A 23,822-nucleotide genomic window follows, 5' to 3' on the forward strand; every position below is an offset into this window, starting at 1 on the left:
TTTTCTTAAGTAAAATTTATAAACTTTGTGCATTTTAAAAACAGTTATTTGTAAAGCAATGGATAAAGCCTATTGTTACTCATTGCAGTTCTTAGTGATTAAGCATTTAGGTTTATGTCTTTTTGTGCATTGTTGTCCATTGCTTGAGCACCTGTTATGTAATATAAGTAACTTCAGTTATGCAAAAAAAAAATATTGAGTTTAAAATTTTACTCTTTTAATAATTTCACCCCCTCAAAATGAATCGAGGTAAAAGCTTACTCAGATATCTTCAGATATAGATATTGATCATTTACAGTAAAACTTTTACATTGTCAAAGTATTCATTTCAATTTTCCGGGCTTTATTTGCGACAGCGCGTGTCAAAATAAGACCAGAGAGTTTTACAAAACCTTTATTAGAAAGAGAAAGTAAATGCTTATTACTGCAATTCATGGATGAGACACACTAATTAAAAAAAAGTAAACAAAGGAAACTGGTTCATCATAATTTGGTATATTTATTTAAACATTTTAAACAAATTTTTTTTAGCAAGAGCATGTAACAGAAAAGTATAAATTTGTATGAATAATTAAACTAATTTAAATTGAAATTTCACTGTGCCCAATTAATCTGGCCTCAGAATGAATAAACAGAACAATTTATATAAATATACTAGCTGCCCGACCCGTCTTTGCACAGCTATACTAATGGAAAAAAATTAAGCTGCATCTCCTATTTACAGTGATGGTAAATAAAAAAAAATTCAGTGAAAATTTATTATAATGCTGTATAATGTACCGGAGAGAAAATGAATAGCACCGATGGTTTCCCGACTCGTGCACGCAACGTACAACTGATGTACCCGTACTTCGCTACGGCAGTCTACAGGCAGATCACTCTTGCGCCGCTCATTATACATGCCCCTCCTTGTGGGTACGCCACTTCCGCACGATGCCCGTTGCCATGGAGACTCAGAAGGCATGAACAATGCAAAATCCTGTTCTCATGCAGAAAAAGTACCCACTGTTGCCTGGTTTTAACCACCCATGGGATCTAATTTTCGGAAAATGTCATCCTTCGTAACATAAGGAACATTACTGTGAAGTTTCAAGTCTGTAAAATATATATACTTGAAAAAAAGGGCAATAAAAAAACAATTAAACACAGAGAGAGGAAAAAAAACAATAGTTTAGGTTTGCGATTTAAAGTAATAAAAAGTATTCAAATACTAATTGAACTCTTATGAGGGTACTGATTGCTTCGTTGTTAATATCACACTGGTGTTTTTTTACTTGTATGGGAAAATTAAGAATGATAAGGCATCTAGTGCGTGGCAACAATGTTAATAGGCAATAGCGCCTGCGGCATTAACACACACTTCGTACGTGTACTGCATGTTGTATCTAACCCCCTCCAACGCATTTGATTCTAAATTGCACTTTTAGTAAGGATCCCTAATGTTATTGATAATATAATATAGTCTATATCCTTCCTCGATAAATGTACTATCCAACACTGAAAGAATTTTTCAAATCGGACCAGTGGTTCCTGAGATTAGCGCGTTCAAACAAACAAACAAACAAACTCTTCAGCTTTATAATATTAGTATAGATTGTGTTTGTGCTGAAGGTTCTGATGCTAAGAAAAAGATGAGGATTGATGATTAAAAATTATTAGAAATGGCCTGCTTGTGAGTTCATTTGATTCTGCTGTTTATTTTTTATTATTATTTTTCTATAAGTATCAAGTCTGTACTGGTCAGTTTATTCTGATATTTTGTTGAAATTATTTTTACTCAGAGGACAATATATTACTTGATTTTTGGGCATGTAGACCCGTAGTTAAAAATTATAATTGAAGAGCTAGCATGTTAGTGTAATTATACTTATAATTTTATTACTTTTTCATGTAATGAAAATAGTATTTAATGAATTTGCTGATTTTTAAGGTGTGTTTATTTATTTATTTATTTATTTATTTTTACTGTTTTGTAAGGACAGATAAATTCATACCATCTGCTTGGATACATATTATTTTATTTAATAGATTATGATGTGATACAAATTGCAATTTGTAATACATAAGTTTTGACTGTTGTACATACTATATTATCTATTAAGAAATAAATTATTTTTTTAAAATTGTTGAATTCTTTTGGTGTATTACTAGTTGAGAGTGAAATGTATTGATGCCACACTTTAATTTATTGATATATCTCGTTTCATTAAGTTCAATAAACATTACTGATGAATCAAACATAAATTTTATGGAATTCAAACCTCCAATTTGAATCACAAATACTGTCTCGAATCCACATCTTTGACTTAGGGTCAAAATTAATTTAATATACTAGAAAAAATATATAACTTTGGTGTTGAAACATTCTACCCCTTTAATTTTCTTTTCACGGACTGTTTTCCAAACCAATACATATTGTTATTTTATTTACATAGTTTTACATATTTAAATAGACTATATTGGTTAATGGTAATAGGATACGAAGGAGAACATAAATAGTATTAGTAAACTTCAGAGTTTTCAGTGTCAAAGTTTTGAATTTACTGCATTTCCTTTTCTAATATTAGACATTTCATAGTATTAAATAATTTTATTGGCCCAAACTTACTAAAAATTCTACCAGAGTTTTGTTTTTTCTTTGTTGGTACCAAAAAATTCCCTTTTCAATTATTCGAGAGCTATTGGTTTTTTATTCTGTATGTATGGACTTCGCAGTTCAGCATGCATGAAATGCTGCCAAAATTGCTTGTCGCATAACTTTTTTTTGTTTATAATATACAAATACATTTAAATCTGTGTGGTGTAGCTTGTTTCCACTGAATGTAATAAATAATTTTTAAACCAACACTGCCATTAAAAGATCACGTAATTGCAATGTTAATTTGGTAACCAAAATTATGTTAAAGTTGATGAGTTTAAATCCCATATAAACAAGCATTTAAAGTAGTAACGCAGTCCAGTGCTAAGGTTGGCACCACTGCTGCGCACTCGTGGAGAGCGACTGTCGGTAACAAGTCTGGCTCGTTTTCCAGGATAGCTCGCACCTTCTGCTTCAGCAACCGGGGCCATGGTCTGTACCTCTGCTCCCCCACTGAGGTGCAGAAGTTCACCGTCTCCTCGGAGTTCGCGTGAGTACGCCTCAGTACGCCTCGTGCTCAGGGCCTGATTAACTAATTAGGCTGCAGCCTAGGGCGCGAGGATCGTGGGGGATTGTGACTTCGCATGCACTATTGATCTAGCATCATTGCATCTACCCTACATATTTCAACCAGACCGAGACAAAACACTAAAACTAAATGCGCTGTGAACTGAAAAAGCTTGGGACTCCCTGATGTATAGGTAGTATGAACCATGTTAAAATGTTCACACAAGTAAACAAAGTCAGAACTAATATACTACATGTTAGGCCGACCGTAACACACACACCTGGCGGGGGCGCGTCCTCGTAATTAGTCCAGGGCGGTCAGAGCTCTTGACCAGTCGCTGCTCGTGCTTCAGGCTTTAGCGTCCGTGTCCTGTTGTTTCTGTGCCAGGCTTGAAGATCACCAAGTTGATTCAAGAGCTCAGTCATTTGAGTGACAGCCAGGAATGTTGGTTGGTTTCTCCATGAAAGCACAGTGTGTCTCGGTTCATTGCTTCAAGTTGGAGGTTAACAGGGACAGTATGCACTTCATTTCCTTTATTCTAAGCTCTTAACTGGTTTGTGCTATTTTGTAGTGCAGCTTTGTGCAGTTGGTCATCTTATGATAATGTGGTTTAATGTAAGACCTAATTTACTTTGAATAGTATGTTCCTGAATTTTAGTACCTAAAATGATTGTGCAATAGTAATCTAGTAATATTTCCTCTCGGTAGTCAGACATTGATACGAGATGAGAAAATCAAAGGAACGAAGATACACTTTTCAATGAATTAGAATCTAGTTTCATCAAAACATTTTCAGAAGAAAGGTAGCGTTTAAAGTGTGTGCATTCTTCAACTAAGTCATTAGGATACATTTTTTTTTTACAAGAAAAGAGCTTTTTCCGTAATGTTTGATGGTAACAATCCACTTATTTTGGTGAGAAATACACATTTTTAATTGAAACTGTTGTAGGCCTCCTGCCACTTTTCTGATTCGGATACAAGTCTTACAATGAGGACGAGAAAAGTGTTAACCCTAAAAGTATCACACACAGTCATTTTCATTTCTTCATCGGGTGTTTTACCTTTTTTTTTCTTTCCGGTTGTAAACTTCTTTGAGGCGCTTAATTGCATTGCTTTTTCCACTAAATACTTAAAAAAAATTCTCGTTCAGCTACGAAAAACTTACAAAGAAATAAGTAAAGATTGGCAACATTGATCAAATCTACGGTAAAGGCCTGAATTTGAACATTCACTTTGTTTTTCCTTCCAAAAAAAAAATTTTTCCACAACAACCATTACAGTGGTTTCCAGTTTTTCTAAAGTTAAAAGTATTCCCGCTGCTTCGTTTTGGGTTACAGGCTTTTCGGTACAATCATACGTTCCAAAGTTTGAAGGATTTGGTGCCGAGAATCTCTCAAACTTCTACATGCGTCCTCTCTGGCTGACCAACATGTCAGATTTACTCTCTTTAGCGTTTTCTTTCTTTTTCCAGATTTCAGTCATTAATTTTTACAGCGTTGTGTCGAACTTATTAAAAAATCGTAGATTTCTTGAAGCAACATAAAGAAGCAACAAGCTTCTGTGGACCGATCGTAGAAGGCTACTTAAATAGTTTTGATCAACTGTTTACCAAATTTTTAAATTCCAACACTTTTAAATGGGAAAATGCTGCAATTGCGGCCCTTTCATTTCCTAAATTTGATAAATGGTTACCATGTACTAACATTTCAGCTGAAGCTAAATTAATTCTAATCTTCAAGAACCGCATGTATAAAAATCTGGTTGGCATATCGGTAAAGATAGTGACACATTCCAACAGAGACAGTACCTCCCGAGCATGAATTTTTCGACTTATGAGAGGACACTGCAAGTCATAATTTTCAAAACAGTATCGAAAATCAAGCTGCGTCGATCATGGATCAGCACTTAGATGACGCTCACACAGACTTGAAATGCCCCAACGTTACCCAACAATACTTGAGTTATTCAGGAGGTTCAACACGCCACTACAATCAAGTGCTCAGATAGAAAGGCCTTTCTCATACGCAGCAAAGACCCATCGAAAAAGTTTGAAATAAGTGTTCTATCATGCAAACACATGGCCTACAGTTTGATGTTTAGCAGCTCGCACAATCATCCATTGCTTTTTTTTTTTGTTTCTTCCCACATGTGAGGCGTAGCAAGCAACTAAGCTGTCCCGAACATTTTCAGGGAGTGAACGTGAAGAGTTTCACAGCCCGTCGCGGCCACTCCCTTCCCACCGCACTCCTCGTAAGGTTTATGCGGATAACACGGATAGCAGGTCTCGCCAAAGTTTGCATTAAGAAATTGCGCTGCTGCTGCTAAGTGTTGTCGCCGCGTACTTTTCTTGAAATTAAAATGTGACCAGTGAGCATAGCATAGTTTTTAAATTGTGGAATATATTGCATGAAAACTTTGACACGTTAACTTAACTTCGCATAATCAAATATAAATAAATAAGAATGTAAATGTTTTTGATGTAGCAACCTTATTGCTTACTAAATCTACCTTCCTTTGAAAGGTCTATCATAAAAACTGACGGACTCGCATATTGCTAAGTTAAACATGTACATTCCTGTACCGCCATATAGTTTGTGTGGACGTGAACCGATCTCCACGTGTTGTTGATTCCGGACTCTGCGTTTAAGAAATATTGTCATGGACGTCATGCAACTGAAGCTGTTTTGAGGAATTGAAACGTACCACTTAAACATTCTACTTAAATGCAGCTGTCATTACCACTTCCTGCATTCAATACCCTTTTGAGTAGCTTTCGAGTTTGATTCTGTGACTGTTTTGTTATTTTTCTTGCAAATCGTTCAACATCTTAGTGCACTATCAACAGATCCTAAGAAATGAATTTTTTTTGCAATAAAAATTAATATAACTTGTATTATTGTCATGAGGTTGAATTGTGGGCTATTATATTTTGACGTTAATGAGGATAAATTTGTTAAAAAGAATTAACAAATTCATTGTTCTGAAACCATCAATAAAATGAATGATGTTAACCTGGAAGATAACTTTAAATGTGATTAACTGCAAAAATATTTTTTTTTAATATGTACAAATAAATGTATCGGCCGAGTATAACAGTACTAACAGCCACCGCCTGGCATTCCAATTGGTTGAGATGAATACTGGAAACTTCAACAGTGGCAATCATTTCAGTACCTCTGTAATAAACAGTGCCATTATGAAATGAAATAGTGAGAAACTTCATAACAACATGTTATCCATCACAAGAACTAGAATAGAGTAAGTGTTGACAGACACTGTGTGGATGGTGTTGCAGCCAGAGCCTGGCGGAGATGGTGGGGGAGCTGTTCCTGCCACGCGACACGCCCGAGGCCCCGAAGGAGGGATTCTTCAAGGGCCTGTTCGGCGGCGGCTCGCGCTCCCTGGACCGCGAGGAGCTGTGTGAGTCGCACCTTCGCTCACCCTCGCTCGGGGGGGAACAACACCCACCAACTGCTCGGGATATCGGTCAATAACGATGGACTCACACCACAAAGAAGAGATGCATGTTACTGTTTCTTCAAACAATTCTGCCATTTGCAACACGCCAAATCTCTGAACGAAATATGGAATTCAGAACAGGTGGCGCAATCTATGCGGGAAATGCAGGGACTGTCTCTACAGCGTCTTCTACGCTGCGGGTCGAACAAGGAGGAACGCGAGCGCGCCGGTAGCAAATATAAACTTCAAGGCACTCACAGTTCACTGTATAGGATACCTATATCTATTTTCTGAACCAAGCGCATGCGCACACTCTCCAATTCTATCGGTTTATCTCTCTCTCTCTCTCTGTTCTTTTTTTTTTTTTTTTTTTTTGGAGCGGAAGATGAATCATAGCACAAAGAAACGAACGAAAACGAGCCCAGCAACGTATATAGCATAGTAGTACTCTCTTTATATCTCATTGGCCAAGTACAAATGCTCTGTCCTTTTCGCATCTGAAACGTTCCACAACAATGTTTCACGAAAACGTTCCATTAAAATTCGGCCTTGAAATTTTACTCTCATTGCGCCCAAAGAAGTTTCACTTCAAAAAATCTCAGTCCAAGGTATCTAAGTGTTGATAGCTCCGAAGTACCGATTTATGACTACACATTTTAATCATTACTTAAATACACACCGGTACATTTAGCATCATATTAACGGTACTCATGTGCCAACTTCTTAAAATTTGTTATTAGTAAAAAGCTATTGGAATAGTATTTTGTAGTGAACATAATATGCAGAAAAGTGAATTGTAAGTTCTGTGACATTTTGATCCGATTTAGCTCTGAATATTGTAAACATGATGGGGTGAGTTTGTTTTAATTTTTATTTGTTCGCCACAGTGCCCACTTTCATTCAGCTTGTATGAAAGGTTTAGTATTGTAAAATGAGAGTGAACAATTTGTATGTGCTGAAAAGAATATTGCTTTGCATCAAAAGATAATTAATATATTACATTCACTCAAGTACCACATTGCATTTCAAAAACATGTACCTATCACTAGACTTCTACAAAGACCATTAGCATGTCCAGCCAAAAAAAAAGTTTCTATTTATTTGTTTGTTTGGATTTTATACAAGGGGAACTACCTCCAATCCTCTTTCTTACCCCTTAAAGCATAATTGGGTTGTTCTGTATTAAATTCTACATACTTTAGTTCGTAATGAAAGGAAAATTACTGTCTGCATAAGTTTTTGAAAACCCGCTTTTAACCTCAATTCCGACTCCTTAAAGCAAAATTTCTGTACTTAGTGAAATTTTGTACACTGTCTATGTCTGATTTCGAGAGAGAGAAAAAACCATACACCAGTAGTTTCAATTACTTAAATGTTTTAGGTAATCCATTTAAATCGAAAACAAATGTACCCTCTTTGCTGTTCGTGAAACCAAGCTCTTGGCTGGCGGATATTGTGGGACGCTACAGGCGTGTCGATGTGCCGAACATGAAGCTATCCTGGGCTCGTAGTCACAACTTATAATACACTTATATACTTAACAAGGCACCGAATATATATACCTACACCTCACTGTGTTGGTTCACTTTAATATTATGAATGTTACTCTTCTTCGTTTTGATGATAACTATTTGCTTTAGTTGATTTCTAAAACTAAAGGTTGCACGTGCATATAATTATAAGATTTTTTTTTTTTAATCGCAACAGGTGCGACCTCAGCAAAAGAGAACATTTTTTTCCTCTGTAGCTGGAGCTGCATGTACTGCAGTAGCAGGGCATCATAGGAAAGTCAGGAGACACGGTATGCAGTGCAGTCTAGCGGCAGCGCCAGTAATGTTCACGGGGTCCGGGGCAAGGAGCGACGATCGGCCACCATCTTGGATTTGTGACGTCACAGCCGCCATCTGGGATGACAGTTGACCTTGATAACGACTGGAATATTAAATTTAGGGTGTAATTTTACACCTCGACTACATTTTTACATGAAAACTAAAAAAAAATTAAAAAGCATTAATAGTTAATAACAAATACTTCAATAAAACATATTTCATTCGTCATTGCGTTCAGAGTCCTAGGTTCGAACCAGCCAAGTGCATTTCAATAAAATTATAATTTAAAAATTCCAACAAAAAATTAAAAAAAACATATAAAAATATGTAGATGAAAATCACACTTAAGTTATACTTTACTGTGTTCTCAGTTCGATTCCAGGTGTGTGCACGTGTCAAAATTTCATCATATCCTTCCTCTGCAATATTTACCAGGCAAATAACCCAACACTAATACCAATGCATATGTTATTTCCGCCATTATGATGTCACGGCAGCCATATTGTCTGATGGAGTATGCTACTGTCATATTGGTTTATTAATTACCCTCTTGAGTGAGCTTTTCCTTGATTACTACTGAACGTAATAACAGAACTTAGTGAAAATCATATGTCTGGCCTGGTTTCCTGATAGATGTACATTATACTTCCTATAGCTTCTTGGAAATTTATCTTTTTGGGTTCATCATCTCTTAGTTGTGATGGTAATGCCATGTTATGGAATAACTTTTGGTTGACATTGCTGAGAGTGATGGCTGCATTGTATTCTTCCATGTTGAACTGGGTCAGGACCTCCGCAATGTGCCCTTCCTCATCAATCCAGATTCTTGTAACTCTCTTTCCAAGAATATGCTTGATCTCTCCTAAGTCGTTCATTAATGCAGTTTTAATGGCATACTTTATCTGACTGTTGTTGCAAGCAATGAGTTAATCGACATAAACTGCTACAATGACAACATTTTCGTTTTATATTCTGGATTATATACATTGGTCCTTCTGTGAACAAGATAGGCCAATTTCTTCCAGGACTAGATTTAACTTCTGGTTCCATGCTCGACTTCCTTGCATGAGGCCATTTATTTCTTCATTTCCTGTTAATTCGAAGCCTTTTGGTTGAGTCATATAAATATCTTCCATTAAGTCACCATGTAGAAAACCCGTTAATAATCTGTGTGATCAATATCTAAATCATACTTTTACAGCTATTGCCAAAACCAGTCTTATCGACCCATGTAGTACTACAGGAGCAAACACATCTTCATAGTTAACTCCCCCTTTCCCCCTTTTTTGGGCACAACATTTTGCGACAAGTCAATTCCTCCTCCTGCATTTCTTAGACTTAAACATCCTTTTGCAGTCAATAGGCCTTCTATCAATCTCCTCTTACATGCTTGCATGGCAAGTTTACAATGTTTGCTTGCTGAGCTTTGCATTTATTACTTCAGGGTTTGAGGATCAGGAGAGTCAGCCTCAGCCTTGTATGTGATGAAATCATCCATCTTCCTTGGTCTCTGACATCGCGCAGAATGCTAGAGCTGGTGGTATTGTACATCCTTGGCCTTTGCTGCAGGTGATGTACCTAGTGTCCATGATTAGAGTCCCGGAAAATTAGCATTTTAAAATGTATAATTTAGCATTTTAAAAATGAAATTTAGCATTTTGTAGCATTTTAAAAAGTGAAATATAGCACTTTGTAGCATTTTGAAAAAAAATATATAATTTAAAAAAAAAAAAATTATTATTTTTCAACCAATTAAAATGTTATTTACCTGGATACTGTTTATCTAACATTTATCAGTAGGTATTCTTAAATTTAGATGTGTGACATGTTTTAGGGATACACCACGTTTAACTTGTGGAACACAATTTGCAAAAAACATTTTCACCGGAACTACCCGTATAACCTTTTCCTATGAGACACGTGAGGGGTATTGCTGGTGTGAACAGACTGTACCAGTTGACCTTGGCGACTTCCTCTTGCTCTCACACACACGCACACGCAGGCTGGGCTCACACTATCTCTCTCTCTCCTCTTCTTTCTAATAATCTCTTACGCACACAAACACACCTGCTGACTGGGCCGACTCGGCTTGCTTGTTCCCTCTCTCTCTCCTACATTCTTATCGCTTACAAACACACCTACACACACTGGCTGGCTACCGCCGGACCATCCGCAGGATTTTCGTGCATTCACGGCAGTACAGTGGAACCTCGCTACTACGAGACCTGACAATGGCTAGAAAAATCCTCATAACTACGAGTACTCGTAATAACCAAATATATAAGATTTAAGTCCAAGTTAAAATCCTGAACATTCCCAGAATGTTTTAATGTCGCACAATATCTCGGAAACGGTACCTCGTAGTAAAAAAACTCATTGAATAAAAGTTGTAGCAAATTAAATTTCTAATATAAAAGGTCTCTGTGATTTTTTTTGTATCTGCAACAGTTTTTGTTTTAATCGCGAATGAAATGGTCACACTCATGACCGTGCTCCGAAATGCAGCGGAAAAAAAAAAAAAAAAAAACCTGTCACCATCGCCTAGCTTGTTTAGGGAGGGGTGGTAAGTGGTGAGAAGAAAGGAAAACAACGGAGGGTTGGAAAGAGGAGGGGAAGGGAAGGGCATCTGCCATCTTCTTTGTTCATTTGTAGAGGGGGAGGAAGTCACAGACACACGCATGCACACACACACCCTCAGACCCAGCAACACACACAAAGGCGCTTATCAGTCCGTGTTAATACTACGTGAATGTTTTTTTTTCCCTAACAGCAGGCGTTTTTCCTTGTTTGAAGATGCCATTTAAATCACTCTAGCCATTTTAATTTAGCATGATTTACAGGTAGTCCAATCGACGGTGCATTACAAAACTGTCGTAACTTCGAAGGTCTCGTAATTATGAGGTTCCACTGTATTAGCATTTATCGCAGAAAAACTCTTATTTAGCATTTTATCGCATTTATTGAGTCATTTCGCATTTTATCGCGGTTATTTCGCATTTGCGAATTTTCCGGGACTCTATCCATGATCTCTCTCCTCTGCTGCATGCAAAGTCCTTACTTGTACAATCTCCCACTTGATTCAAGCCTTCTTGAGTATCAAAATTCTTAATTTGGCCAAGTGTTGTGTTCCATTGTAATTATCGTCTTCTTCATCTGTTGCAACTTGGGTGGGAACATGCTCCATCAATTGTAAAGATGTGGTTGATGTAGGGTTGTCACGCTCATTTGTAGATTGTTAGTGTAGGGTTTTCATACTCTTGAGATATTTCATCTTCAGTTAATACTTCACTGCGACTCTAGATAACTGTCGTAGTTCCTTGCTTGATTAACCGATATCCTTTGGAATTTTCGCACAATACTACACAACTGCTTTCTATGCCTTTTTCACTAAACCATCTAAGGTGATGTTTTGGTAGGTGTGCAAAAGTCTTACATCCCAAAACTTGCAGATAACTTATCTGGTTTTCAACTCCTCCAGGCTCCATCTGGTGTTTGTCCATTCAGTGCCCTGGTTGGTAGTGGATTGTGTAAGTAAACTGCTGTATCCACTGCTTGAGCCCAGAATGAAGGAAGCATGTCATCTCCAAAAGGGTGCGATTTAGTCTCTCAGCTACTCCATTCTATTGAGGTGTTCAGGGGGCAAGTGGTTTGGTGCTGGATTCCTAGGTACCTTGAGGTGGCCACATGTCTACATGGACCGCGAGATGGCGGTGGCTCAGCGACCAGTGTGTGTTGCAGTCGGGGAGGCGAGCGGGCGGGCGTCGCGCACCGTGGCCAAGCACATCCCCGGGCCCTCCACCGCCCTGGAGACCATGGACAGGGGCATGCTTGCCGGCGGTGGCTCAGCGACCAGTGTGTGTTGCAGTCGGGGAGGCGAGCGGGCGGGCGTCGCGCACCGTGGCCAAGCACATCCCCGGGCCCTCCACCGCCCTGGAGACCATGGACAGGGGCATGCTTGCCGGCGATGGCTCAGCGACCAGTGTGTGTTGCAGTCGGGGAGGCGAGCGGGCGGGCGTCGCGCACCGTGGTCAAGCACATCCCCGGGCCCTGCACCGCCCTGGAGACCATGGACAGGGGCATGCTTGCCGGCGGTGGCTCAGCGACCAGTGTGTGTTGCAGTCGGGGAGGCGAGCGGGCGGGCGTCGCGCACCGTGGCCAAGCACATCCCCGGGCCCTGCACCGCCCTGGAGACCATGGACAGGGGCATGCTTGCCGGCGGTGGCTCAGCGACCAGTGTGTGTTGCAGTCGGGGAGGCGAGCGGGGCGGGCGTCGCGCACCGTGGCCAAGCACATCCCCGGGCCCTGCACCGCCCTGGAGACCATGGACAGGGGCATGCTTGCCGGCGGTGGCTCAGCGACCAGTGTGTGTTGCAGTCAGGGAGGCGAGCGGGCGGGCGTCGCGCACCGTGGCCAAGCACATCCCCGGGCCCTGCACCGCCCTGGAGACCATGGACAGGGGCATGCTTGCCGGCGGTGGCTCAGCGACCAGTGTGTGTTGCAGTCGGGGAGGCGAGCGGGGCGGGCGTCGCGCACCGTGGCCAAGCACATCCCCGGGCCCTGCACCGCCCTGGAGACCATGGACAGGGGCATGCTTGCCGGCGGTGGCTCAGCGACCAGTGTGTGTTGCAGTCGGGGAGGCGAGCGGGCGGGCGTCGCGCACCGTGGCCAAGCACATCCCCGGGCCCTCCACCGCCCTGGAGACCATGGACAGGGGCATGCTTGCCGGCGGTGGCTCAGCGACCAGTGTGTGTTGCAGTCGGGGAGGCGAGCGGGCGGGCGTCGCGCACCGTGGCCAAGCACATCCCCGGGCCCTGCACCGCCCTGGAGACCATGGACAGGGGCATGCTTGCCGGCGGTGGCTCAGCGACCAGTGTGTGTTGCAGTCGGGGAGGCGAGCGGGGCGGGCGTCGCGCACCGTGGCCAAGCACATCCCCGGGCCCTGCACCGCCCTGGAGACCATGGACAGGGGCATGCTTGCCGGCGGTGGCTCAGCGACCAGTGTGTGTTGCAGTCGGGGAGGCGAGCGGGCGGGCGTCGCGCACCGTGGCCAAGCACATCCCCGGGCCCTCCACCGCCCTGGAGACCATGGACAGGGGCATGCTTGCCGGCGGTGGCTCAGCGACCAGTGTGTGTTGCAGTCGGGGAGGCGAGCGGGCGGGCGTCGCGCACCGTGGCCAAGCACATCCCCGGGCCCTGCACCGCCCTGGAGACCATGGACAGGGGCATGCTTGCCGGCGGTGGCTCAGCGACCAGTGTGTGTTGCAGTCGGGGAGGCGAGCGGGCGGGCGTCGCGCACCGTGGCCAAGCACATCCCCGGGCCCTCCACCGCCCTGGAGACCATGGACAGGCGGGTGACCTCGGTGACGGGCGAGGTGGGGCGAGCCCACCAGCTGATGGTGGAGCGTGGGGACAAGCTGGGGCAGCTGGAGGCTCGCACCGAGAAGATGATGACGGAGGCGGAGAACTACTCCCAGACGGCACACAGCCTCATGCTCAAGTACAAGGACAAGAAGTGGTACCAGCTGTGAGCGACCGGCGCCTCTCGCACGGTGATGGTTCTCTCTCCTGTGTCTCACGGGGCATGAACAGGTGCAGCATGCCTGTGTTCCTCGAAGTGAATATAGCGACGGCACCCGGTTCCGAGTTGCAAATGCTGGTGTTGGAGGATTTTTTTAAACTTGACAGACAAATGAGTGTTTGGAATGTAACATATTTTGAGACTGTGAATTATAAGTTTTCAAATAAATAATGCTGGTTATCATGTAACAAATAACTATGGTATATTAGATCGTAGACAGGCGTCTGCCTGCTGCGCAGATGGCTCCAGATCGAGTATTGTATTTTCTCTATGTAGTACAGATAACATGTAAACGCTTGCATGGAATAATTTGCTCTTCAAGAGCAGAGGAGAGGTTTTTTGTTGGTCTAGGTGAACAGAAGAGATTTAAACCTCCTTTGTTGTAAACCAGGAGATTGATTTTTGAGAGGATGTTGTAGTCACGTGGATGACATCTTAAGTTTCTGTGTCAGCTGTGTTGTATGTCGCATGCGTGATGTGGGTCGTGGGAATCGTGTATTCTGTTGTCGGTTCTCCGTGGCCCACGCCTCGTGGGTCGGCCGCCTGTCCTGTCTCTTGCGTCCGCTGGCGGGCAGCAAACCTCGTCTCTTGTTTCCTTTCCTCCAGTGACTCCTTTTTGTAAATACTTGTGCTATGCCTTTCCTCGGCTCTGAACTGTCTTGCCGAGCGGAGAGCGAGTGTCTGCGGCACTGAGCTGCACACTTTCGTACAAACAAAATAATAACTCGTCACCTGTGATGCATGTACTTCTTTGTTGCAAAACATATTTGCATATTGTTTTTTGATTGAAATGTTACCACTAGTTTTGCGAATATTGTATGTATTTAATAACTTAGCTGCAAAAAGAAGATCCTAGCTGTACTAACCAGTAGAAATAGCATAAATTCATGTTAACTGGTAGTTGACTAGCCATTTGAAAACAATATTTGTTGAATGCAGTGTTATATAATATATAGAAAAGCTGTGTCCTCGTTGAAATATTGTTTACGTACTTTCTTTTGCCACTAAAACATGGAAAACAAAATTGTTGGACCACAAGCCAAGGAACTGGAAATAAAATATAAAATGATTTATTTTTGAAACCAAACTGTAATAATGTCTCTATAATTTTATGCTATATATACTTGTTTACTGAATAAATATATATTTAGTATATTATAAAAATAAATTCTGTAGGTAATTTTCTTACAGCCCTACTTTAGACCATCAAATTTTCAGATGTATCGGTGCAAACAATGTTAACATTTACCGACGGTACAATAATTTGATAGTTGTATGTGTACCACTCTCCTCTATTTAAATGTCTCATGTTGAGATTGTTCAATAACATGTAATTAGTAGCTGGTGTTTGTAGATATTTTACGGTCTGCAACATCTGCAACAAGGTAACTGTTGTCTCGTAAGGTAATGTGTACCAGAGGTATCATTTTTGATGGCCTAAAGGAACTTGTGTAATAAGTTTGAGCTTCTTGTCAGACTGTTTCTCAGGCATGTAAACAACTAAATCTGCTGTTCTTTTGCTTTAAATTATATTATTTTCATGCATTGTACTTGTTAGAGATTTTTTAATGAGTTGTATTCATTTTTGTACTTAATAGTATATGTATAAGCTGGTAAACAAGTAGCTATCCCAAATACAATAATACTTTTTTTTGTGCCGCATAGTACTTTAGTCAGGGATGAACCTGGATTTAAAAAGCCACAAATGTGAAAAGTATGTGATATTATAATCTGCCCATTCTTACACAATGTTGGGACTACTGTTTGTTGTTAGCAGAATTTAAAGAAGTAACCAGCTCTGTTTAGTCATAGTGGGTACCTGTTTGTTAACAATTGTTATGGTTAGATAAAAATTAATAGAAATAGTTAGATTTATTTAAGTTAGTAGAAATGTTTCACAACTACAAGGACTAAATATTTCCCGACTGATTTAATTTGACCTTCAAGTTGGAAGGTCACAGATATTTACAATGGTAACTTGTGAGTATTGTGTATCATTTAAGTGTACCCTGAAGTGATTCTGATGGAACCTCTTTTGTAGTCATTTTGAATGAAAAAAAATTTGGTAAAATCAGGATTTTCTTGTTTAAAAGTTGTTGATGCAATATTAATGTCACTTTGGTAAATGAAAATATTTAACCATCAAACCAGATTTCAGCTGTAATCTAAATGGATAAACATTGATAAAATAATTTTACATGCTCTAGACCTGTAGTTCCTACATGTAAACATAACATTTGCAACATAACTAGTAATGACTTGTAAGAGCTTTGAGAATCCCTCAGTAACATGTGTTTTTATAGTATAATGAATGGATGACAATAAGAACGAAGCAAAATATTTTACTTTAGAAGACCAAAATTTTACCAACAATCTTCATTTACTTTTAACCAAAATTTATGCAAACTTGACATTATTTGTAAGTCCTTTTAAACTAAAATGATTGAACATGAAGTGAATAAATTATTTTCAACTATGGTAAACTTAATTGTATTTTTGTGTTGACAGTCGATTAAACATTTTTAATAAGTACTCACAACTTCCAGAGATATTTATGAAGAATCATAATTAGTAATTTTAAAAGGTATTCTAAAACATATAATTAAACATTTTAACATATGGCAAAATGTTGCTAAACTTAGGAAACATTGCAAAATCTCAGAAGACTACTGAAATGTGATAAAAGTTTTATACAAAGATGAATGGATTTCACCGAAAGTAAAGGCTGCTTTTAATATTGTGGATGGAAAATACTTTTATAATTTTCATTGAAAAAGTTTTTTTACACATCTATTCTTTCATATTTTCTGTCTGGTATGTTTCATATGCTTGTTTTATCAGCTCAGTATTTGACTTACAAAGAACTAATTTGGCTTAATACAGTTCATTTTGGGACTTGGAAGCAATTTTATCTGCTTTTATTTGTAATTTTTCCATGCAGACCACAATGAAGGCTTGGTTAAGAACACAAAATCCTTTATATATTTAGGCTACATTATAAGTTTGGAAGACAAATGTGTAAAATTAGTGATCTTCGAAAATGTTTTATATTTTTTCACTCGGTAGAAACAAGTATATGCTCAGATGTTAATTTTTCCACCACCAATAGCCATAGACACCATGGCCGAAAATTTATCTTTAAACTTTGTGCAGCTGGTTTGAAAATATGTCTGGGCAAGATTCTGAGGCTGTCTAGAAGTTCAACATGAGCACAATGGTGCCTGGTTTCCCAACTCCGTGTTGACAAACATTGCCTGCTCCTAGTACATACATAGTTCATAGATCTCACACAATGTTTCATGTAATGAAACATGACAGGGCTTATAAAAAATTAAATATATTTTTATGTAAAACAGATAAGAAACCCTTGATTATAGCTTTAATGGCTTTGGAACATCTTGGTTGAGACCACAGACTAGGTAGCTACGTAATCAGGAAGCTGTATTGCCACTAGTCTTGCACTTATCAGCAAATCTCACTGGTGTTTCAAAAAGTTGTGGACAATGCTAACCTGTATGAGGAGTAAACAAGCTTCGAGGTACCAACATATACTCGACATCATTCCATACTGCTATTGTTTACGATTTATTGTAGGGATATGAACTTTTTTTTTAAAGAATAAACTCATATCATGTTGGAGTTTTTGCATAAAACTGTTTTCCAGATTTTATATTAGTTTTTTTGGACTGCTTCATTGACAGCACAACTGATTTATTCTGTAGGTGAAAATATTTATTTACATCATAATAGATTCACGCAGATAACGTAATGTTTCTCTGCATGAATGTCTGCAATTCACAGCTAAATCCCTGTTTACTATTTATCCACCCCGAACAAGAATTCGTTTATTCATTGATCTATGTTAACAAAAAAATGCAACTTTTTTTGTAGAAGGGAAATAGTTGGAAGAAAATTGAGACTCATTATGATGTTGCAACATTGCACATTTACTTATTCCCACTGCAGCTGGGTTCACATATAAGGTTAGAGAACTTATCCAATATAATCCAGGATTAATAATCACCATCATCCGCCATTCATCTCGAATGGACCAGAGTTGTCCTTGTTTTCGACATGACTCGCACATAGCCGAACATCGGGAGCTTGAGATGTCTGTCTGTTGGAACAACGCAGCAGGCTCAATCCAAGCTGATGTTTTGGCAAGCAAGTTTTAAAAAATTAATGCAGTTCTAATAGATTTATTTCCAGGGTTATTCTGATGATCAGAATTTTTAAGATGTCTCACAAATGATAAGACCATTTGAAAGTTTTGATTGAGCAATGTTATGTACTTTGAAATTGTGAATTGTAAACTGTGATAATCAACAGGAAATAAATTGGCAAACTTTTAATTACAATTTTGGTATTATTTTTATGAATATGAATATTCCATATATCAGTCTTAAACAATTTTAGAACAATATTTATATTTACACATGCTAAAAATATATTTTATATGATTTAAAAATGTTCAGCTCAAGGATGTAGATTCTCAAGCTTTGTAGGAACATAAATATGACTTGTGGACTTCTAGGTTGACTACCATGTGAGATTACAAAGGAATTCATTCATACATACTGAATTCCATAATCGAAATATCAAACATTCTACAATCTATACTAGCCTGACATTAAATACATGTTAGGGTTAAGAAAAGCTTTCGATTATCAGAGTTTGATCGAAGACTAATTTTATCTGACTGACTTTGGCAGATTAGAAAATCTTTCAAGATTCAAAATAGTACTTTAATAGCAGAATACATTAAAAGTAAGATTTAATAATCTTCTGCGAAGCCCAACAACTCGTTCAAAGGAACGCAAAATTCGAACTCTAAATTGAAATCACCATTGGACACCATCCTGCCATTTTATTTATGGCTTTTTCATCCCGTGTGCACGACAAGTAGTTTTTCACTGTCGTCACAATTCCAACCTCGCAAACCTCGTCAACTGTCACCCCATTAAGTTCAAATGATATTCGATTTATCATACGTAAAATTACCATTGTTTACAATATTTGTATTATCAATTTTTGACCATTAGCTTTCATGAAAGCACCACAGATTCGCAGAAACGATTTAGATACGTGTGTATACACATCGGAATCTTGTATTGCTATAATTACCTCAGAACTTGGCTCATATGCTCCCACAATGTATGGTTTGTACATGTGCATTTCACGTATAGTGATTGCATCATCAAACTGTGGTGAATGTTGGACGTCAAGAGTATTATATTCCATTGGGAAATACTTTAAAACCTAATATTCTTAGAAACCTCGCATTAACAGATGTTAATCGTTTGATGTTTGCGTTCGTACTGACTCTATGCTGCTCACTCCTGAACCTGCAGACCAAAGTATCTTACTCCCATATTTTTTTCAAATGTAAACATAATGTAATCACATCGTTTCTAAAGTTAATTAATTTACTGTTCGGGCCAACCACTCTAATAACCAACTATCGTATTTGTTGCATGGTGACTGGACTAAATGAGAGTTTGAGGCATGTTACTGAGCTTATATCCTGGAGGGACATTCGGAGAAAACTTGTGTATTGTGCTGTTTGGTTTTCCATTAAGGAAACTGTGGCCAATGATATTCACAGTGATTCAAATAAAATTTACAGATACCATGTTTACCAGATGGGTCAACTCTTGAACTTCATTCGCCTCATAAATTTTCGGTTCAAAACCAAGCATTGGGGCCAGGAAGTGGTTGCCACTGAATTCAATTTGTGCATTGCTTTGCAAAACACACTGTAGTGTGTTTGGATTACCTTTCAGTGAAAAAAATACATTTGCAGGTAAGTGTTGTTCAAAATACATTTCAATGTCTAAAACTTCGTAAGAATCTTTGCGGCTTCTCTTCATTCTTCAAAATGTGTCTGAATATTTGGTTTCTCGCATCCACGTTTGGGATAGAATTGTAGGCGGTAAAGTCTACGAGGGCAAGCTGCCATAACCCATCACTTACATCTATTGGAGGTTAATGTGTTGAACACAGTTCTGAAGTGTTTCAACTTAGTATTAGTATGATAGACTTATTCAGGATAATTTCCAACAGAATGTAGAATTCAGGATTGGTTTCGAAGCACTATGGAATTTTCTCTTCACTTTGGTGGTAGTGAGATATTGACTGTGTGGTCTTAGCTGTGGTTTATGTTTTTTATATACAGAGATGAGAAACTTTATGCATAAGTGACCACAGTTAATGAATTTAGCTTTTGCTGCCTATCATAACTATATGTTATTTTGCAACCACTAAAATACTGCTGCAATTCTAAAGAAGGTGGCAGGTCTCCAAAACCTTCGTAATACTGAGCTGTACGACCGAACTGCGTGTGCTACCCAGTGGATTCCCGGTCCTTTAGATGTACCATTCTCTGGGTAATTTATCCTTCATAAACACATTTCTAAAATGTGGAATTTTTTAATTGCTAAATTTAAGTCAGTGGTGGTAAAAGGTAGCTTTGGCAGGTTATTCAGTATCTTTGTATCTGTTTTAATCCCCTCTTTCTTGTCTGCTTGGCCCCTCCCCCGGATGTGGGATAAGGACGCAGGAATAGACCTGAGCCCTTTTTGCAAGGACCTGCATTTTACTGTTATGGTGTGCGTTCTTACTTAGCAATCTAGCCTGAATTTTAGCCATATTCACATTCTTGGCTATACCTGCAGCTCCACTAATCAAACTGTCTAGTGCAGCCAGCACTGGGAAGATGAAGGGTAGTACTACATCTGTATTCACATGGTTTTTCTTTGTTGTAAATTTGAATTTTTAAATTATTATTTTAACAGTAATTTTGTAGCTAAATCTTAAACTTTTTCCACTCACTGCACACTCCCACTTAGTCTTTGTCAGACTAGTTCCCCAATTCGTTTCCCAGCGCCGTATCTGATTTTTGCCAACCCTCTGTGAGGGCCAGCATTCTGGCTCATCTTATCCTCGCTCCGGCACACGTCTGATCACTCAAACACTGCCTGTCGCCGTGATCAGGACTGCTTGTGGCTGCAGCTTCACAGGGCAGCCAGTTTCTCAGAGCAAACCTGAGGTGAGCTCTAACTGCCATGCTCTATTCTACTGTTCCAGGGCCTCAGAGCACGTATAGGCACTCACGAGCCAGAATTCACCCCTACCCTCTGTTCCACGAATCACCACCCAATGCTTAACCCTGCCCAGCGATGGCCTATCACAAGGTCTAGACATGAGTGTCCGAATGTACCGCCTCTGACCTCTAGCGGCAGAGTTATCAACTACTTCGAGTCTCGGCCAAACAGATCCTGCCCACTAGCGACACACGCAACCAACATCCTCCTGTCGTTCTCTTCCGAGCCACCAGAGAGCTCCACCAGTCTCCTCCATAAGCCCCCTTGCTTTAGAAGCAGCCTCGTGCGACATGCGCGAGTTGATTTATTTTCTGTTTTGGCCACCTCCCAGTAGAAAGCGCTGCCATCGGACGCCAGAAGAAATGTTGAGATATCGAAACAGGTATTACTCGATCCCTCACTCGGAAGCCTTCGGAACCTTTCGGCCCTGCAGCCAAAGTATCCCCACTTCCTTTCCTTCTAAATCAAGCACCCGTTTTTAATTAAGCGTCACACTAACCCCCGGGGACTTCTTGGCGCGACGTCAGACTGACTACTTCGTTTCTCAGCTGGCCCTCAGCAGGATTCAACTTCTACATGCCCACTAGGATGTAGTCGTCTCGTCAAGGGATGTTTTCCTTAAGTTTTTAGTAGTAATCAGTCAGTCTGTGTTTTGATGTAGATACTTTTATATTTTGCTAAATTTTTAATAATTCTAAATTATGAGCGTTTCCGCATCCAGCACGCTTGTGTCGGTCAGGTTCTCGCGCGCATCCCGGCAGGACCCCTCCTGAGCGCAAGGAACACCACCGTGTGTTGGTGAGGTTTCAACACCATCTTTCTCTTCTCGACGATCCCTGTTTTTGTGGGCATTTTAGCCCGTTTGATGACTGGCTGTGAAGCAGGTCTAATTCTTTTGGATTTGGCTTGTTCACAGACAGGGTCCAAGAATTAGTATCCCAGAGTCCCAGAGCCGGTGCTGAAATTGGGGCCAAATGCTCTTCCTCGTCTTTGGTAACCGGAAACTACCGAGGCGCCACCTGGCAGCCCGGCTACAGTATGATGTATCACTCCCGACCAGCAAGTTCCAACTGTACGGCCCCCAACATTCCCCACGACTTTGACAGCATGTGAGTGCTACGCAATTTTTAAGTGCCATCTAATTGTCGCAGGACTTTAATTATGCTATGTGCTAATAATTATCACTCTGGGATTGTTTATTGTTATTTTTAACTATGGTGTAAGGCACCTCTTTAAATTTTGACACGGGGCAGCCCTATTATAAAATTTTAACTTATTAAGGTATTGCCGTATATTATAAATTGTAACTTGTAATGTATTAGTCCAAATATGTATATATTTTAAATAATTAACTCCATTATCAAATTAACTTGTTATTCTTAAGATAATGTTTTGTTTACTTTTGTCCAATTAACTTTGATAGAAAAAGAAATAGAGGCACAGTTATAGACGAACCAGCATTTGTTATTTATTATTTTGAAACAAAAATCCACAGTCTCCCAAAATGTTTCCAGTGAGACATTTACGTTACACCAATGTAGAAACAGAGAGTAACAAGTGGTAAAAGAGCTGGAGGTTTCGATTGCATTTAGTGTGGTTTTCATCTATAAGCAATCCCAGTAATATCACAAAAAAATATATCTATTTAGATTTTGTTTTTCGGTACGACTATTTAAGCTGGCACCATATGTTTTTTGTAGCGCGACTATAACTTTGCCATTTTAAAATTTCAAAGTAAAAGCCAGTTCTGCCTTTCGCGGTGTTATGATTCATCTATAAGATGATCTCAATTCTTGACTATTCTATGACAGGGTGATAGGGGGCTCAAGACTAAGAATGAAAGACAATTCAATATAGAGACTTGATTTACTGTCACGTACTATTACAGTGTTAGCTGTCACCAAATTAGACAATGATCAGGGAGTCTCGCTACCACACCTCGGCAGGTTCCTTACCCACGCTGTGCTGGGTCGCGCTCGCGGCAGGATCTCGACGACGGACTGCAGCGGCCGAGGACCACGGCGCTCCGTGGTTCAGATGTCACGACTCCAGCCGTCCAGTCGCCGGTGACCAGAAGAAGTCCCTTCTCGACAGTGGCTGTCATCTTTATCCTTCTGTCCGCGTCCGTGTTGATGTTCCGTGTTGTCCCCTTTTCTCTCGCAGCGGCGGTCGGCCTTCGGCGACCCGCGTCGCTGTTTCGCTGGCGGTGTTGAAATTGCTGACACCTCGTGTTTGACTCAGGGCGAGCCTCGAAGCCGCTTGCCAGAGTGCTCAGAGCGAGTCATAACAGCGGGACGTCGCACTGTGAGTGCCGGCTGCACGCAGCCCAGTGCGATGCGTTATCGTCACTTACAACCCTCCCCCCCTCACCGTTCCTCCCCTCATCCCCGCCGGATGGCCAGGCCAGCAGTCAGACTTGGTCTACCTGACGATGGCAGCTACAATGACTGCCGAAACATCGCAAGACAATTACCTGACACAGCCTATACCCAGAAGCCAAGAAAATACTATTCTACTAATGGATAAGTATTTACTCTCACGTAACTGAACATATATAATCACACAGTTTTAAGCGGTGTCTTAAAATCTTCACACATTAACTGATAATTTGCACTTGAAAATAGCAAATATGCATTAGAACATCCAAAATACATTAACAGTGTAACTGAATAATAACTTATATGTGTGAAGAACACATCAAATAAGT

The 23,822-nt window shown here is 40.1% G+C and overlaps 1 protein-coding gene across 1 annotated transcript in view; it reads left to right on the top strand.

Annotated features, from left to right (window-relative positions):
• The window catches only part of LOC134541505 (syntaxin-binding protein 5), a 366,972-nt gene extending 348,602 nt beyond the window's left edge, over nucleotides 1–18,370 (top strand). The window contains exons 21-23 of the mRNA XM_063385002.1: nucleotides 3,033–3,128; nucleotides 6,442–6,566; nucleotides 13,700–18,370. Of these exons, the coding sequence (XP_063241072.1) occupies nucleotides 3,033–3,128; nucleotides 6,442–6,566; nucleotides 13,700–13,962 (484 nt within the window). The 3' untranslated portion in view covers nucleotides 13,963–18,370. The remainder of the gene's footprint in view (nucleotides 1–3,032; nucleotides 3,129–6,441; nucleotides 6,567–13,699) is intronic.
• The last annotated feature ends 5,452 nt before the right edge of the window (nucleotides 18,371–23,822 follow it).

Source organism: Bacillus rossius, assembly GCF_032445375.1.
Source record: "Bacillus rossius redtenbacheri isolate Brsri chromosome 4 unlocalized genomic scaffold, Brsri_v3 Brsri_v3_scf4_1, whole genome shotgun sequence".
Lineage (NCBI taxonomy): Eukaryota > Metazoa > Arthropoda > Insecta > Phasmatodea > Bacillidae > Bacillus > Bacillus rossius.